At 40.8% G+C, this 18,874-nt stretch overlaps 1 protein-coding gene across 18 annotated transcripts in view; it reads right to left on the bottom strand.

The window, feature by feature from the left end:
• The window catches only part of itpr1b (inositol 1,4,5-trisphosphate receptor, type 1b), a 118,822-nt gene that overhangs the window by 11,298 nt on the left and 88,650 nt on the right, over positions 1–18,874 (bottom strand). For 11 of the 18 annotated variants that reach the window (XM_061688973.1, XM_061688979.1, XM_061688977.1 and 8 more), the window contains 12 exons: positions 18,714–18,809; positions 18,490–18,624; positions 18,129–18,236; positions 17,321–17,552; positions 14,191–14,334; positions 8,836–9,011; positions 8,426–8,590; positions 8,085–8,274; positions 7,493–7,576; positions 6,335–6,483; positions 4,877–5,042; positions 3,090–3,250 (listed from right to left, as the gene is read on the bottom strand). In XM_061688973.1, coding sequence (XP_061544957.1) covers positions 3,090–3,250; positions 4,877–5,042; positions 6,335–6,483; positions 7,493–7,576; positions 8,085–8,274; positions 8,426–8,590; positions 8,836–9,011; positions 14,191–14,334; positions 17,321–17,552; positions 18,129–18,236; positions 18,490–18,624; positions 18,714–18,809 — 1,806 coding nt within the window. The remainder of the gene's footprint in view (positions 1–3,089; positions 3,251–4,876; positions 5,043–6,334; positions 6,484–7,492; positions 7,577–8,084; positions 8,275–8,425; positions 8,591–8,835; positions 9,012–14,190; positions 14,335–17,320; positions 17,553–18,128; positions 18,237–18,489; positions 18,625–18,713; positions 18,810–18,874) is intronic. The other 7 variants (XM_061688980.1, XM_061688985.1, XM_061688988.1 and 4 more) reach the window with 2 other exon arrangements.

The following is an 18,874-nucleotide window of genomic DNA, read 5'->3' as shown; positions in this document are numbered from 1 at the left end:
TGGAGTTTAGTTTTTCTCTACTTAACGTTCTGCTTTCCTACACTTTAATTTAGAGGTCTTTACCATCATTGTGCTCCTCCACAGTGTTCTCGGTCGCCTCAAGATTGTCTTAGTTTTAATAGGAGCGACAGCATTCATGACATTTGAGATTTTACAGGTGAAATTATCAAAACACAATATTTGTAATTCTAGCAATTGTTAAAAAAAACAATATTGTTAATCTGGAACAATAAACGAGCTATCGACATTAACCAATGGCAAAATATTGTCATGGAGTATATAACACTAGAAAATATCTCTGGAAAATGTAATAAACAAATGGATAACTAAGAAAAACTGGTCACATTTCATTAAAATGGTTTTTGAATTGATTATTATTTGCCAAGGAAAGAATGTCATACAGAAATGTAATGAAATGTTATGTGTTAAGTATGTGTAATGTAATGTGTATCTTCTCATTTTAGACTCCTGTGCACGCACGCCACTTGCATGTACTTGAAGCCCTATACTTCAGGCTTCGGATCTGCGGTGTGGGCCTCTGGGGATGCTTGGGCTGGCCTCACTCCGGGGGCCCTCGTCCGAGTCTCTGGATGGGGGGCTGGGGGCTGTGCTGCTGTGCCCCGGACCTGGTTTCTCATCTTCCCTCTCCCCAGGGACCTCCCATGGTCCATGACCCCCGTCAGTAGGGGAGGGCAGTGGGGGAGGGCAGTGTGAGGACACTTGGCCAGGTGTTCCGGCAGTCCGGCCTGCTCTCTGGCCCGCAGATTTTTAATGCACCACATACATTCGCACATCCTTTTGGGAGCTGGTTGGCCTGGGTGGGACTGACGGTTGCGGATCATCATTTCCCCGTGACCGTCTCGCCTCACTACCATCCGGCCTCCCCAATTTTAATTCACGACACCCAAACCACACATGATCACACCACAGGGATAATGGTTGCCAGTCGGGGACCTGGTAAACATAATAATAAGGTGGGTATTGACATTTCTCTTGGCTTGACTCCTGGGCCCTGCGCCCCTCTCCCCTCGGTTGTCGGGCCGCGGGTAGATCGGGGTCTCTTCCTCCCCGCCCTTGGGTCCCCGCCTTCCTCTCCCCTCTCCTGGCGCCCTCACCTGTCATTTCTCGTGACGGAGCTTAACATGAGCTCCCTTTCCGATCTTTCCAGCAGTTTTGATTGTCCGTTGCAGTCGGAGTTTGTCCTTTTTTGTAGCAGCACCAAACCAGACTGTGATGGAAGAACACAGGACTGATTCGATGACTGCTGTGTAGAACTGCCTCAACAGCCCCTGTGGCAGGCCGTGCTTCCTCAGAAGCCGCAGGAAGTACATCCTCTGCTGGGCTTTGTTGAGGATGGAGTTGATGTTTATCTCCCACTTCAGGTCCTGAGAGACTGTAATTCCCAGGAACTTGAAGGTCCCGGTTGACACAGGGCAGTTGGACAGCGTGAGGGGCAGCTGTGGCGAAGGATGCCTCCTGAAGTCCATGATCATCTCTACAGTCTTGAGCATGTTCAGCTCCAGGTTGTGTCGGCCGCACCACAGCTCAGAGCCGCTCCACTTCCTGTCGATACGGCGACTCGTTGATGAGGCCGATGACTGTGGTGTCATCTGCAAACTTCAGGAGTTCAACAGCCGGGTGCGTTGAGGTTCAGTCGTAGAGAGAGAAGAGCAGTGGGGAGATGATACAACCTTGGGGCGCACCGCTGCTGGTGGTGCATGGAGAGGAGGTGGTGTCCAACAGCCTCACCTGCTGTCTCCTGCCCGTCAGGAAGCTGTAAATCCACTGGCAGATGGCAGCCGAGACGCTGAGCTGCAGTAGCTTGAAGGAGAGGAGTTCAGGGAGGATTGTGTTGAACGCAGAGCTGAAGTCCACGAACAGGATCCTCGCGTAGGTCCCCGCGCCGTCGAGGTGTTCTAGGATGAAGTGCAGTCCCATGTTGACTGAGTCAGCCGCAAACCTGTTTGCTCGTTAGGCAAACTGCAGGGGGTCCGGCAGGGGGCCTGTGACACTCTTGAGGTGGTCCAGCACGAGGCGTTCAAAGGACTTCATGACCACAGATGTCAGGGCGACACGCCTGTAGTCATTCAGACCCGAGATTGCAGGTTTCTTGGGGACTTGGATGATGGTGGAGTGTTTGCAACAGGATGGTATCCTATAGTTATATATAATAGTTCAAATTTAAAGTGCAAACTACGAGTTTTCCCCTTCAGTGTTGGACAGGTGATCAACCAGCACGCCAACGAAGAGATATTGCGACATTTTCTTTGTTAATAATAAAAATCAGTGTGCGAGAAGATGTGAGCGTTGTAGCAGGACAACCCGTGGCTGCTTCATCATTACAATGCGCCTGCTCACAATGCCCTGAGCATCTGACAGTTCCTCGATGAGAAGGACATCACCTCACTGGAGGAACCTCTCTACTTACCTGACCTGGTGCCGTGAGATTTCCTCTTCTTTCCAAAGCTCAAGGGGGTAATCAAGGGGATCTAAAGACGTGGACTACATCAATATGGCCATGACGACAGAGGAACAGAGGATCCCTAAAGAATCCTTACAGGATTGCATGAAGGCACGGCACCGAAAACTGGGAAAGTGCATTAGACGCCGGGGGGATATTTCGTAGGGGAAACATTTTAGTTTGGATTTGAAATACATTTTATCTTTTGTGACAAGTTCTAGAACTTTTCTGACATACAGCCAATAAAATCGGTCAGATTTCGGTCAATAACTCTTTTGCTGTGTGTGAGTTTATGTGTGTGCGCGCGTGTGTCTCTGTGTTCCCCAACTGCCAGGGGGATTAAGAAATGTATGCCAGAGGCAGACGGTCTGGATGTTAATTCTCTATCCACAAAGCCGAGTCACGCAATAATACTTCAGAAGAATTCAAGGGGACGGATTACCTAATGCTGACTTGTTACCCTTGGTTCAAAAGGTCAAGACAGTACTGTGTAATACCTGTGCAGTAAAACAAAACTTTATAGCAGATGACTCAATTTGAAGTTGTTGCTTGAATGCTCAGAGGGAAAGGTGGAATTTTAACAATAGAACAGTATGAAAATATTGTAAGTGCATTCCAATAACCTTACCCTGATCATTTCAGCCACGTAGCTCTCAGGGCCAGTGTACTCAGTTGAATCTTTAACCTTCACCAGGACGATGAAGAATAGGTAGTGCCACATGTTGTGTTCAACTTTGATGTGCTCTTCAAAGGTAACAGTCTTATTGTCAAATTTGTCTCTCTCTAGACCTGAAACAATAAAGGACAAATACCCACACAAATGACACACATGTGGACGTGACATTAACAACACACTTTCCTAAAAAATATTTTAATATTATTTACTTGAAGCTAACTTGTGGCAACATGACGTATTTGTGCTGGTGACCTCAGGAAAAAAGCAGGAGGAAATGTTGTCATGTGGGCTGGGCAGACAAAGTGTCAAAGCAGTCATTTAGTATTTGTGCATTTTCGTTGCACTAAATTATGGTTAGTGTGTCACTATCCTTACATGAATTTGAAATAAATGGTCAAAACTGCCTTGTCAAACATCCATAAGAAGCATTAAATAGCCAATAATTAAGAGTTTAGTGACAGGGTCTATGGATCGAGACCAACAATAACAAAATAAAAAAAAGTGGAAAAAAAACACACTCCACCTCCTCTGCCAGAAGCTCTTTTGACGTGACTAACCAGTCATTCTGGGAAGCGGAGGCGTTGTTTACACTACCCAGAAATGCAGCCCATTTCTAAACTGTTGTGACGCTGCATCACCTCTGCGCTATGAGTTACGGTGCAGCGCAACAGTTGGACAACATAGCTATAGCTACTTCCACTTCTAAGAATACCACAGTAAATTTGGAAGGACCGGAAACAGCACTTCAAAAGTCACAAGTCGTTGCCATATACTTTAGCCACATTTAGTTGCCAGGTTTTGTGATACAAAAAAAAAGAGATCAGATAAATCATTTCAAAAACTTTCGGCAATGTGACCTATATCCTGTAAAACTCAAGTGGAAAAAAAAAAACTTGAAATATTTTTGAGAAGGGAAGGAAAAATAACTGAAATAATGTGCACACCCTCTCATAACTGGGGATGTGGCTGTGTTTATAATTAACCACTAACATTCAAACTCATGTTAAATGGGAGTCAGCATGCACCTGCCATTTCAAGTGCCTCTGATTAACCCCAAATGAAGATCAGATGTTCTAGTAGGCCTTTTCTGACAATACTGAAGTTACATCCTACAGCACAAGCCATGGTCCGCAGAGAACTCCCATAGCACAAAGCGAGATCTCATTGCTCAGAGGTATCAGTCAGTAGAAGGGTACAAAATAATTTCCAAGGCATTAAATATACTGTCTCATGGAGCACAGTGAAGACAGTCATCCTCGAGTGGAAAATATGGTACAACAATGATATTACCAAGAATTGGACTTCCCTCCAAAACTGATGAAAAGACAACAAGAAAACTGGTTAGGGAGGCTGCCAAGAGGCAAATAGCGTCTGTTTACTGCATGTGATAACAATCTCCCATTTCTTCATATGTCTGGGCGGCGGGATTCTTATCTAACATGGACAAACATCCAAACTGGGTTATATTTAGCAAAAAAGAAAAAAGAAAAAGGGAAATCTCCCAAATGCTTGTGGGAAAATGTGTTATTGTCAGGTGAAACCAAGGTTGAACCTTTATGGCCATAATTAAAAATAAAATGTCATTCATCTTGGTCTAATTTTTAATAACACAATAAATGGCATTTGAACAGGGGTGGGTAGACTTGTTATATCCACTGTACATAAATAATTAGACAAAACTTAAATCTTCTTTTTCAAATGTGTCATCAAAAAGGGAGGAAAAAAACAAAACAACATACCACAAATAAAACATGTTGTCTTCAGGATTTCCTCTTTCTTTTGCTTCTCACTCCTCAGGTCAGCAAATGTATCAATAATGACACCAAAGATGAGGTTGAGAACAATGATGATAACCATGAAGAAGAACAGCAGATCATAGATCACCCTGGCTGCAAAGAGCGGCTCCTGGTCAACCCAAGAGAAGAAACAATTTTAGTTGAAGCCACACACGGATGAATAGACAGTCTTGTACAACTCTCGGCCTTGGGAGTTCTTCTTTCCATCAATTTTGCATCTAGTTATATATCGAGTCATGCTCAATGGAAATTAAACAATTTTAACCTTGTGAAAACCGTAAAAAGAATCAACGATGATAATAATATGCTTTCATGATGCAATAGTCCCAATGGAACAGTCTTTAAGTGAACAGTTCTAGTTTTACCCTTAAAAATATGCAACATGATTTTCCTTGCTTAATTATTATCCAGTTCCTTACAGACTATTGACTATGGATTTGAGTAGGAGTTAAAATAAAATTGTACAGTGGTGCCTTGAGATACGAGTTTAATTTGTTCCGTGCCAACACTCTTAACTCAAAAGACTTCCCCTATCTCAAATCATCTTTCCCCATTGAAATGAATGGAAATGCCATTAATCCATTCCGGCCTCCCAGTCTCCCCACAGAAAAATGTTTTGTGTTTTTTTAATAAGGACAAATTGCACTCTATAATATTGTACTTTATAAAAACACAAGGTGATAAAGTAATTACATAGAAAGTAAAGCACTAAACAGTTTGTGCCTCATTTACTAATGTTTCATCCATCAGTGTGCTGCACTTTTTGGTGCGCCCACCTTGCCCATTGGGAGACACTATTGCGCAGTACAGTCATGCAGACAAACAAAGAAGAATAGAATTTTTCTTCTGCTGTTCTATCACTCAGTGAGTTGCTGTAACGTTAGTAATTCTTTTGTGTCAAGGATGAATAGTATACGCCTGTGTTGTTCCACCATAGGCGTTCAAATATCTGTTTCTTAAAGGATTCTAAAACCACGATTGTCGATGCTAACTGCGAGCATGCCAACGGCGTTTTGCATTCATTTGTTCGTCGTTTGTTAGCATTAAGCTAGCGGACTTTCCTAAGGTAAAGCTGTGGTTGTTTTCCATACATAACTTATAATTCTCTTTATTTTATGCTTGGTTTGACCATAAACTTCAAGTGGGACTGGCATGAAACAGCTTGAAATGTTCACCATTTGTTAAAGTGGTGCATACTGTGAATTGACTTGAATTGAGTTTACTGCCACCAAGCGCTCGTATCGAATGACGGCTCGTATCTCGGGTCACTCATATCTCAATGTACCACTGTATATCTGAAACTACACGATTAACAAATGACAACTGAATTCACTGATGACATAATTTTGGTATAGTGTTGTAAAAAAAACTATTTGGGTGTGATTTCTTTCCCTTTTGTACCTCTTTGGATGGCTTCCGCAGTACATCCCCAACACCTCCTCCACTCCTCAGGCCATGGCTCAATACTGTGACAATGCACATGAGTAAGGAATCACACGTTCGTTCTTTGTCCTCTATCACCATTGCAGATGGCTGGATGGCAAGAGAAGCTACAGAGAAACACACGCACACAAACAGTGAGTCTTTGTGTCACTGGGCAAGACAGTAAACCGTCCATTGCTTCTAGAGGTCGGCATTGTAAATGAGAAAGTGTTCTCAATTGCCTTACCTTGTTAAACAAAGGAAATTATAAAATTATGATTTTCCTCTAAGCAGTGTCTGCTGAGACACCTGTTTTCTCATTAAGCACCAACACAATCTTTTAACCTGATGCCATACCTGTACATTATGGTGTCAAAGGAAGCAGCATGCACACATGTGCACACACAATAAATAAAGAGAAGAATGCTGCTTTGACAGAGCTTAGCTAACTTGACTTGGCTACATCACGGTCTTTGAGGTCATAATGCTTCTGGGAACCTACCAAAACTAACTAAACAAAACAAGTCACCAGACACCCATAATCAGCCTGGCAAGAATCCAAGAAAGGCTTGTGTCCCAGGCAGTCGCAGGATTCATCATGGTTGGCTGAATTTGAAGGTAGCATGTATGTTCCTAACCCGTTGGAAGCTTTTCCCATCAAGGTCAATAGGTTTGCAAGAACCTCTTCTTTGAGGCAACAGCCGCTTCCCGCCATCACAGAGTAGAACCATTGACCTGCTTGGGCCTAATGGTCGTCAACCCCTGACCCGTAAACTCCATGGCCCTATTTAATGTTTGAAGCTTATTCTCGTGAGACAACAAGGAGCCTTGCCATTTCACCCGGCAAACTCCAAAGCCCCCAACAGACCCAGCAAGTTTAAATCTGACCACCAGTCAGCGCGGATTACAGCCAAGCAGAACGAATCATCTTTGGCTGAATCAGTCATCTGCGAGGGACTGAAGACCGTAGCATTACACATACAAGTGTGCACACTGGCCGGCAGATAGACAGAATCATGCATTCACAGTTTGGGGTCTCCTAGGATTGCATGCACACAAAAATCTGACTTTAGAAGACCTTGTCCACCTAACCCAATGTGCAGACAAATAGCTTTTTTTTCTCCTCTTTCTACTTACGAGCTTCTGCCGAACAGTTTTCTCCATTTTCTTTTTGACACACTCCACCCGAGAAGAAGTGTCTCATAATACTGGCTCCAAGATCTGGGGGAAATCAACGCAAAGCATGCATTAGTAGATTTTTTTTTTTTTTTTTTTTACCATTTTTTGTGTCAAATATATTTCCAAGTGCCTTTTTTAATGCTGAATCAAACCTCTTAAGTTGAGTGCCCCTAAGGTTGTTCAAGTTGGAATTCAATATTTTGGGGAAAGATTGCACAGAAATCTAGAGTTCAGACCACTGGCCTTTTACGACCTTAGCAAAATCCTGCAGGGAGTGTGAACTCCGAAATATATATTTTTTCTTTTTTTGTTTGACCTTCTACCACAGAAGGTCACTGGTGATGACAATGGGGAATAATTTGATGACAACCATACCAGAAACAGAAACAACCACAACATACTGTTTGAAACTAAAACCTCTCTCTCCTGAATGGGCAGTGCTCTACAACATGGCTATGGCAACAATAAGTCAATGACAATAATAAACCAGCAATGTAGACAATAAACAAAAGGTTATTAAAAGAACTGAGAATCCTGTGGTGAGACATACCCAGGGATTTGTTGGGTATCCTGTCGACAGCCAAAATGAAATCATCTTTGAAGAAGATGTACCCCACAATAGAGAAGAGGTAGACAAGTATAAGCGCCAGTACTGCTGTTAGAACAATGGAGCGGCCATTGCGAGTCACGCTCTTTATAACATTCAGCAAGGTCTCTTCTCGATAAATCAGATCGAAGAGCTGAAAACAGAAAATATTGTGTTTTATTTGTACAGTAGGCTGTTTTTTTCCACTTAAAGCAAGTTAGACCCTGTTGTCACAACATTAGAATTTCTCTTCGAAAGAGGTTGAATGCATGCACATTTTGCAGTGTTTGTGTGTGTTCACCCACTAGAAGGCTATAAAAGAAGACATGGACGAAGACCCCCAGGGTGCAGATAATCAGGTACAGTAGGTGGTACAGGAACTCCACATCCATGATCATGGCTCCGTAGCCTCGGGTGAATGTTCCACGATTGCCAACAAAACTCATCAGGAAGATGAATTTATTACATAACTGACAAAAAAAACATGTAGAGACATGAGGCAGATCACAATGACAATTTCAAAGTGGAAATGCTGGACATGTCATTGTTAAGAGCACTAAAAATAAAGTAAAAGACAAAGACACTCCCAGGAAATTTGTCAAGTTTAATTAGAGCCAGCCTCCTATTGAGCAATATAATCTAGCTGGCTGTGACATGGTTTGGCTTTTGGTACAAACAGTTACTACTTGATTGGAAAACAAAGGTTAATGCTTACATTAAAGCCACCCAGTAGAAGTAATGTGGGATCAAGGCCCACAGAGAAGATGAGCCGCAAGATAGTAGAGGCAATGAGCGCCCGGATACCGTGAGGTTGAGGCAAAACGATGACAATAGCCAGAGAAACCAGCATGGCGAGCCACAGCAACGCAGACAGATGAGGTTCCAGGGTTCCTGAAGACAAGGAAAGCTGTCAGACTTTTCAATTATTAATAAGGTGGCCCAAACGTTAAATTAACAGATCCTAACTTTACAAAACTAAGATTTATATGCATGGACTTAGTGTTAGTGTAGCGCCTCGTAAGAAGACTAAGATGTTGTTAGCGAAAAATATTCACCATTTTTTATTTTACTTTTTTCATCATATCCCCACTTTGATAAAACACAATCTTCTGAACTATTGTAAAAGGATCCTGGTAACTTCTAGCATGAAGATTTAATATGCTTGGATTGCTATGAATCATTTTGGATATGTATTTTGACAGTTTCTTGATTAAATTCAGAATCAGAATCATCTTTATTTGCCAAGTATGTCCAAAAAACACACAAGGAATTTGTCTCCGGTAGTTGGAGCCGCTCTAGTACGACAACAGACAGTCAATTTACACAACACTTTGGAGACAGAAAGACATTGACAAAAAAAAAAAAACAGTCAACTGAGCAGTAAAGGGTTGCTAGTTATCTGGTAATGCCGGTAAATTTTGTTTTGTTTTTTTTGTTTTGACAATTGTGCAAAAAGATGCAGTGTCCTCTAGCACTTAGAGCAGTTCGAATGACTAATATTGCAATCGTCCGGTGCAATGACCATTGTGCAAAGGGCGCTGAGACTTCAAGGAGTGTATGCGGTTTAAAGTGACGAGTAGTGCGATAATCTGGGACGATGTTGGTTGTGCAAATGTTACAGATACTCCTCAATCAGTGTGCAAATGGTGCAGATGCTACTCTGGCATGAGTGGCCAGTATATGCAAATAGTGCAGCATGGCGAGACAACTACAGTGAGTGCACGAGTAATACATAATTGGCCCCACAGAAATGTGACAACGAACTCAAGTCAAAAAATTACAGCTGAAACATATGCATTCACACAAAAAAAAAAAAAAACAATAAAGCAATTTGTCCATTGTAGAAATGATTTTTACTGTACATTGTCTCAATATCTTGCGACAATACCTCTTCGTTTTAAGTACTGTAGACGTCGGGTGAATGACTACCTCCTCAATGGCACTTTAACACATTCCAGTTTTAACCATGAGGCAAAATAACAGCAAAATATTCATATCTCCTACACGCAACGTAAAAAGGGTCTGCTTGCCATTGAAAGCCGCCTTCTCGCCTCTGTGCTCACATCCAAGTAACACGTATTTGTTACATAACCCGGCCGGCTAAAAATATACTTGGCTCAAGCTGAATTCATCGGGGATGCTGCATTGTAGCACGCCGCTCTGGCGCTTGGACTTGGCAGCAAAGACAGACAGAAGGTTATACGTCACACACATACTGGCTGAGACCATTCATTTCTTCTTCTTGCTTACCCTGCCGCAAACAGACTCGTGGGAGCGGAACTTAAATTAAACCTAGAATACCTGCAGGCCTACATGATTTGTTGTAGGAAGTAATTCTGATTTTCTTGAGCAGATCATAGTTTTTTCCTATTTAAACAGTGGATTCACTGTTTGTTTTGGAAAGACAGCTCTATATTGAATGCTCATTTGAGTTTTTTCTTGACTTGAAACAATATTATTACAAAACAATATGATTCATATGCAGGTAGTGCATCTGTGTTTATTTATTACCTTTGTTAAAAACTGTGAGGTGGTATTATCAACATTGCTGATTAGTTTGAAAGAGTTTCTTTTCCAATTTATACAAAACATTATTTTTGTATCTTTTTTAAAACTGTGTGACAATATTACAGACTAAATGTTAAGTCCTGGAATGAAGCCTCAAGCTTTCATAGGACCTTTGACACGAATAGCCATATGACTTTTCTATAGCTACTGTACTCCAACAACCTCTTTAGTCCTACCAGGAAGTTCCAACAAAGGGGATCTCGCCGTTCAACCCCAGATTAGAACAATTGAAAGTTCATGAGTATCACAATGTGTGTCTTTTCTCTGCTCTGGAACAATGGAAGCCTTAATGGCCATGGTTTTGCACGTGTACACAACTACTACACTATTAACAGAGCAAAACAAAGTTTTGTCCAATTACACTTTGAGTTGCACAGATTGCACAAATCAGTTTCAAGATATCTGCTTTGAGGAGGCACACCGACTGCTTATCCTGGGTTCGATGCAAAAGCTTTTTCATATGGATGTGTCTCTGCTAACCATAGCAGTAAATGTACACTTTGCGAAGAACCATGACCAAACACATAATCTGGAGCAGCACAAATACAAAAACAGCTCTGTGGTCTGTGGGTATCTATTTTCTCTACTTAAGTAAACTATGCTCAGTGTTCCTACACAATTGAGATTTCAAAATTCCAGACCATAATTTCCAGACTTGTCTGTAAAAAATAAATAAAAATAAAAATACAATTCTGAAGTTTTGAGTCAATAGATGATCATTTATGTGACGGCTGGCGGTCTTCGTTGACTGGACGATGGCATAAAGTTGACGCAGGGCATCATTGAAAACATCAATGGTGAATTGGTCAATTCATATTTGTCAGTTTTTGTGCCAAGAATTTTCTGTGCATTTTAATCACCTATTTTGTTGGTTTCTTCGTGTTGATTTCATCCTTCTAAATCTTTGTACCACTCATTATTGTTTTAAATTCGCCAATTTCTGTCCTCGGAGTACTTCCCGTTTGCTTTTAAGAAAATCTGCGCATTAATTTGGAAAAATGTAATGATTTTTTTTGACAGGAACTACTTGAGACGTTCGAAGAGTGTACATTAGTAGCTGGGTGTACATTATTAGCTACTAATGTACACCCTTCAATGGGATTTTCTGAGCCTATCAGAATCGAGCATTCACCCTGGTATAATACTGTGTGCTCTCAAACAAATTTTGTATCTGCGCTTCCAAGCGAATTAAAAAAAAAAATAAAAATCTAAAGATCTATATATTTCTAGATATTCATGATTTTTTGTTTTAGAAAATAGAGCTGTTGTAACAGTCTTGGAAACATGAATATTTTTCAAGACAATAATTTCCATTTTCCATACTTTTCCAGACCTGGAAATGTATTAAATCAAATTCCATACTTTTCCATACTGGCGTAGAAACCCTGTATGACACTCCCCTCTGAAAGTATTGGAAAAATGCTGATGCAAATTCCTTTGTTTTTGTTGTAGACAAACTATTTATACATCAAGAGATCAACATTTTATTTATTTATTCATTTTTTAATATCTTGAGCAAATGTCCAACTTAAAACAGCAAATTTTTTTGGAATCCACGCATTTTTATGTGACCCAAAGTATTGAAACAGGACACTGAAAGGCGTGTTTTGTTGTCCAGGTTTGTTGTACTACATTGATTATTAAAAAAAATGAAGAGCACTGAAAGTCTATGCTTAGTTAGAGTTTGCCTGCGAAGACTACATTTATACTAGTTAGAAGTGTAAAAACATGACAACCGGAGAGCTGTCTATGGGCACAAAACAATTTTGAAGCTAAGATAAGATGGTAAATCAGTCCGAACCATTGCAAAACAATGGCCATAGCCAACATAACCATTTGGAATTTGCTTAAGAAGAAATAAATCACTTACTGCATGTACTAAGTAACAGACATCGAAGAGCAAGAAAGCAACAGCAGTTGATGATAGAAACATTTTGAGAGATGTGAGAAGGCTCCAGAATTACTGTTTTTGCAACCACTAGAGGGATAGAGGACGCACCGGAAGATGCAAGCCATGAATTTGACAAGAAGAATACGAAGGTCGGGGTGGACTTTGCCAGTTAGTCCCGCAAAATCTGATTCAGTTTTATGGACTCAAAGGACACAGATTAACGTTTACCAAAGTGATGGCAAGGCTACAGCTTTGAGAAATAATTGCGCTGCTCATGATCCCAAACACAAAGGCTCATCTGTGAAACTCAGTGGAGGCAATGGGTTCTGTGGCTTTTCCTGGGACATAACACATGATGATAGCGGCAAAATTACAGAAACATTTTGTCTGCCAATTAAAAGAACGATACAACCAGACTTCTTCATTCATGAAGCAAGATGATGCTGTGACTTTCGGTTTACCCATCATGTGTTGCCACGAGTCAATCGCATGATTTGTTTGGCACAGTTTGGATGCCCTTCCTGACACAACCCAGCCATTATTATTATTTTTTTTAATCCGGGCTTGGGATCGGCAGTAGGTGTGTAATGAACCTGCACTATCTGCACAAAAGGCAGCATGACCCAAAAGACAAAGCCAAAACTAAAAAGGAGTTCATGAGGCAAAGGAAAAGTGAGTACTCTATGCTGACCTAATAGAGAATGCATTTTCCTTGCAACTGAGGCCACGGAAGTGAGTCTTATATGGCTATTCCATCTCGTCATGTTTTGGTGGTAGGCGGGTGAGGCGGTGTTTTGCGGTGGATAGGCGCAATAATTTCTGCTCAGTGACAGAGTTCAGTTGGTACATGGTTTTCCACTGCTTTATTGTGACTTCCATCAACCAATAGTATTTCTTGACCTTTCCTCTTTACATGACTACTACATGTGATAATAGCAGCCAATTATTTGTAATCATTGCTATGCCAATCTGAAAGTCGAAAAGGAGGGGTGAGGGAACCTTTTCCAATTTTGCCAAAAGGTGGCAAGCTCTCGTGTTCAACGCCATCACAGCTAATTAGAAGTGGGGAATATCTGCTCTCAGAAAAAAAAATAAAAATAGAGCGCATGTGATGTTGAAAATGAGTTTTGTTTTTTCTTGATTAACTTCCAAAGAGCAGCACATTGACTCATTTTTTAAATGAAGCTGTCACTGCCATTATCTTTTTTTGCATTACCAAGTACAATAAACATCTACAAGTAAACATTGAATAAAGAACCATATCGGCGACATTGAGTAAACATGGATAATCCTATTAGTCAATTAATTTTATTTTTTTTTTTGCACTAATTATAAACCGTCAAGAGGAAATATAAGTTACACTTTGATGTGTACTGTATACATTTGTTGCCCAGCACACCGAGAACCAGATCACACACATGCAGGCATGCAAGGTTGCAAGGTTCCCTTACAGATGAGCTACTACCGCCGAGAATCTATGGATTATAGATTATTATTATCTTTTCTAAGCATGTGTTTGTCAGGGAAAAATACAATCAGTGAGAATAATTACAGTACTTGCAGGGAATCTAATAGAAAAAAAAAAAGAAAGGAGAATGTCAGCTGACTAACCTTCACGAAAGCCCTCCAGAGGGTAGAAGAAGGCGACCAGCAGGTTCATGAGAACAGCCAGGTTGAAGGAGATGCTGCTCCAGAAAGACATATTCCTGGAGCACCAGTAGAGGACGGGCTGGGCTGAAAGACGAGGCATTGAAACTGATAAAGAAGGCCATAACAATTATTCATGTTAAGATGCAGACAGAATTTAATGTAATAGTTCTAAAGTAAATAACAGCAACAAAATAAATCTGATTTTAAAAACTACAACTCAGAAGTAGCTCACACCAAGCAGCATATTTTGGGAAGTTAATCATTTTACACATCCTGTCATTGTCATCACTGTCATAATAATAATTGAAATAGAAAAGGCAACCGAAAGCGATGTCTTGAAATGAACGTGCATTTCATTTGTAACTGCAGGGACATTACATTTACAACAATGGTTTCAGTAAATTTGGCGCTTTTTAACCAGTGTGTTGGAAGGCTAGCAATTTGTGAATTAGTTCAAGTTGTTGTAAATAAAGGATGGCAGACTATGTGACCTTAAAACATAAGCACACCAAAACAGATTTGGTTTTTTTCTTTTTTCAGAAGCCTGTTGATTAAAATAGAGGAACTGAGGGTGGGGATTTTCAGAAGTTTAGCAAAAGACGTCATTCATGACAAGGGGTGAGCATCGGTGGAACAATTTGCTCTTCAAATGTGCTTATTCATTTTAGTAGGAAGTGAGGTAGTAGCCCCCCCATGATATCAATGAAATCATCATCCTTTGGGTATGATCACAGGACAAGCCACAACACGCTTATCCAGCTAAAAGAGGAACGAAGGGTAGTTCATTTACGCGACTCTTGACATCTCTCAGAGGGTCAACCGGACCTGCCTTTCTCAAAAGTAAACTGGAAATTATGTTAAGGCATAACCCAACCAAAGGGTTCAACCCTCAGCCCTTGTTACCATGTCGAAGTGTCCTTAAGCAAGATACTGAACCCCCAAGTTGCTCCTAAAGCTGTGTCATCAGTAGGTGAATGAGGGCACAGGGTTAAAGCGCTTTCAAGTACCTTGACGGTAGAAAAGCCCTAGACAAGTGAAAGCCCATTTACCATTTATGAATAATCCCTGAAATTTTGGGATCAGTCGAGAATAAGACCAAGTTCTTCTACCAACATTCTAGGTTCTTTTTCTGTTGCCAAAATGAAAAGACTGGAGCCATTTTAAGAAACCAATATTTAAGTAAAAGTACTTTAGTTCCTGGTTGAATTTCTAACTAAAAAAAAACATGTAATCTTGCAACAAACAACTTTGAGACTACGACTGCATCAGTCATCAGTCTCGTGCCTCACACACGCACACGCACACACACACGCACATCGCTGAACACACCCTTGTGTGACTAGAGGCAACAAATCAGACAATAAAGCAGCAAGTTATAGCACCTGTTAATAAAATCTGATCATGTGTGGCTAACCAAGCTTCCACTTATATCTCTCCAATAAGCCAATATCCGTAGAAGTTAACCTGGTACAGTGCAGGGTTGCATTAGTATTTAACAATAATTTTGATATGGTGAAGAAATAACCATTTTCTTCATCTTAGTGTGAACCAGTTGACTACCCTAAGAATGGCTTTGTCATCTAATGGCCAAGGCTGTTGCCATGGCCTAACGGCGGATCTGGCAACTTTGCTCCTTTGGACTAGTCTTGCATAACATGTTTGCATGATATGTATTAGGTTTGTCTCTGTTTAAAGTTCTTTAATACAAACACAATGTCTGATAATGACTCATCACCGGTTGTACGTGGTGCTTTCTCAATTGCCACCATGTTAGACATGATGATAAAACTCTTTCGCAGTGATTCTCAACTGGGTCGCGGACAGCTAGTAAAAAAAATATGTGGTCATGTGGTACTCGGAGGCGCTCTCACTTAGCATCATCCTTAATGTTTTTCTTGTACCTTTATTGCAGACACAGGTCCATATAAAACAATAGCACAAGTATAAACCAGAAAATAATATGTATGGCTTATAAGTGTTTTTCAAACACATTTTTACGGTAATAATTACTTTAAAACTGCATTAGCATAGGTCAGTGATAGACTACGGCATGCTCCGACTTGCACGTGAATTCGGGTTATGTCGTCGCCATTGGAACAGGACAGAATTCTTGTAAACTCATTGCTTTACTCTAGTGTCTGCAGCCAGGCTGGCATTGCAAATGAGAATCTGTTCTCCGTTGCCTTACCTTGGCAAATAAAGGTTCAAATAAATACATATATCAATGAATAAGCAAACAAACAGAGGATGCCGTATCCGGTGAAATCTTTTAACGCACATCCCAGCTCGGACTTGACAGTCATGGGTCCGAAACTTGTGTAATGATACACGCACAGGTATTTGTATTTATTATTTTATTTTACGTTGTATTTGCATTTAAACAGCCTCTCCTGGGCATATCCCGGGGTCTTCAGATGAAACCCAAGAAAACAACAAATGCCACTGGTATTTTTATAGCATAATAATTCACACTGTTCAAACTTTTTCAGTTGTCTGCATCCTTCATTTATTCATTAACAGAAGATAAACTATTGATTTTGCACTTTCCTAAAAAGAAGAGCTCAGTGCCAAGCTATAAATGATATTTTGTGGCTGTATTTTGTGCAATTTTTATATTTCATTTTGCTAGATTCATTTTTAAGCATGCAGTTATTATGCTACTCCTCATTATAATCATAACGTGTTCCAAAAAGTACTTTGAACATGGCAGCATAATATTGTTAAAAAATATGATATACCTGTACGCTTTGCAAAAGTTATATTTTGTTTTGTTTTTAGCTTACATAAAAGTGGGTCGTTACTTGGTGACAACAGGAAAATGGGCATCCCAGGGTAACAGAAGGTGAGAACCACTGCCCGGGAGTATCATGTAGCATAATAGCAATTTCAATTTTCGCCTAACCCTTAGGGGCTTAGGGCGACAGGTGGGTTACACCCTAGGCAGATCACAGTGGCAAATTAGATTCTTAAATAACACATAATGTATTATAAATAGCGCTGACTTTACCGATGCCTGGAGAGATATGAGAGGAAAGCATATACAACAGGAAATACTGTCAAAGGAATAAAGTTGTTAAAGAGGAAGACGCACATGGAACGGTGTTTGTGTTACCAGTCGCCTCTTGAGTACCTCGCAGCTTCTTCTGCCAGTTCATCTCATTAAAAAGGTCCTCGGAGCGCAGGAAGAAGTCATTTATCTTGCTGCCTTGCTCATCGCGCTCTGTGGTGTAGTACACACGAAGCTTGGACTCTTGAGTGAGGAACTCGCAGATGTTGGGCACAGGAAAAACGATTTGCTCCATGGTTCGATCCAATCGGACAATCTGGACAGAACCACGACAGCAGCCACCTTTTAGTCTCTGCCTTATATAAAGCTAATCACTTAATTAATATTCAAGGTATATCATCTATAGGTTTATTATTTTGCAATGGTATAAAAATCCAATTCAGCATACAGTACTGACAAGTGTTAGTATTTTGCTTACCTGAGGGTCAGTTCTATAAAAATTTAAAATACAACTTTCAATAATAGGCATATTGCTAAATGAATAACTCTCTGACAGTGTCAATCAGAGATGAGATTGAAAGGCAGGATTTGTGAATTTCATCAGACTGTGCGGGTGTAACCAAGTGGTAGGGGGCATCTCACGTGTACAACTGAATTTTGTGGCTGGCTATTCTTACGTCCACTTTGGATTCAAACTTGTTTCCATCATCACAACACTTTAACCTGCAAAAAAAATTAATCTAATCTCTCACTCACACACACCTAGGTCAACATGCCGAATGTCCTCATCATTTTGGAGGGTGCGCAAAACAAGAAAAACCCAAGCTTGTCACATATTTTCCTGCAAAACATGGTTATGTATTACACTTGTACTTTTGACCTTTTGACTGACCTCAATCTGAGCTGTGTGTTTAGCATAGAACTCCAGAGCCTCGTCACCCTCTCCATACGTGCCCCCTGGTTTCAACATGGCTTGCAGTTCCTTGTTGTGTCGGGCCAACTGAAAATGACGAGCATCATAACATTCATGAAGCTCATGATTCAGACAAACATTGCTTCATTGATCAGGCGTACTGTACACGTGAATGTGGTGCCCCACAGATATTGTCCTATTGAACAACTGGGCACAGTACATTAAAGACGTGCGCTTCATGATCCTTTAGTTTCGTTTGATTAAACTCTGGTTCTAAAGAGTCCAATGCCTGAAGGCGTAAAAGGAGATGTGCTCATGTGAATGCATGCGGAGCTCTTACTTGATGTGCCAAGATATAGATATTGTGGCCAACGTTTCGTGGAGATGCAGAATGTTCCTCTTCTCTGTCATCACCCTCCTGAGGCTCTTCCACCTCAATCTCGCCCTGCATGTATGCCTTTTTTATCACTTCAACCTGCACAGAAATAGAGTACCGTCAGAGCAAATCCTCATCTCATGCAGTATCTAAATGCTGTGAAGATTCGAATGGTTTGAACCACGTACAAGCTCTTTAGGCCTCATGTTGTACAGTATCCTTTCGGCATTCTCGCTGTCATGGCGACTCTCCATAATGGCAAGAAGAAGCTTGGAGGCATTATTCTGTGAGAACATTACACACAAGAGTCATTGACATCCCATTAAATAACCGTTTTGGCCACATGAAT

This window comes from Phycodurus eques, chromosome 10 (genome assembly GCF_024500275.1).
Source record: "Phycodurus eques isolate BA_2022a chromosome 10, UOR_Pequ_1.1, whole genome shotgun sequence".
NCBI classification, from domain to species: Eukaryota; Metazoa; Chordata; class Actinopteri; order Syngnathiformes; family Syngnathidae; genus Phycodurus; species Phycodurus eques.
The sequence above is the reverse complement of the archived record's forward strand: the minus strand, read 5'-3'. Positions and strand labels throughout refer to the sequence as shown.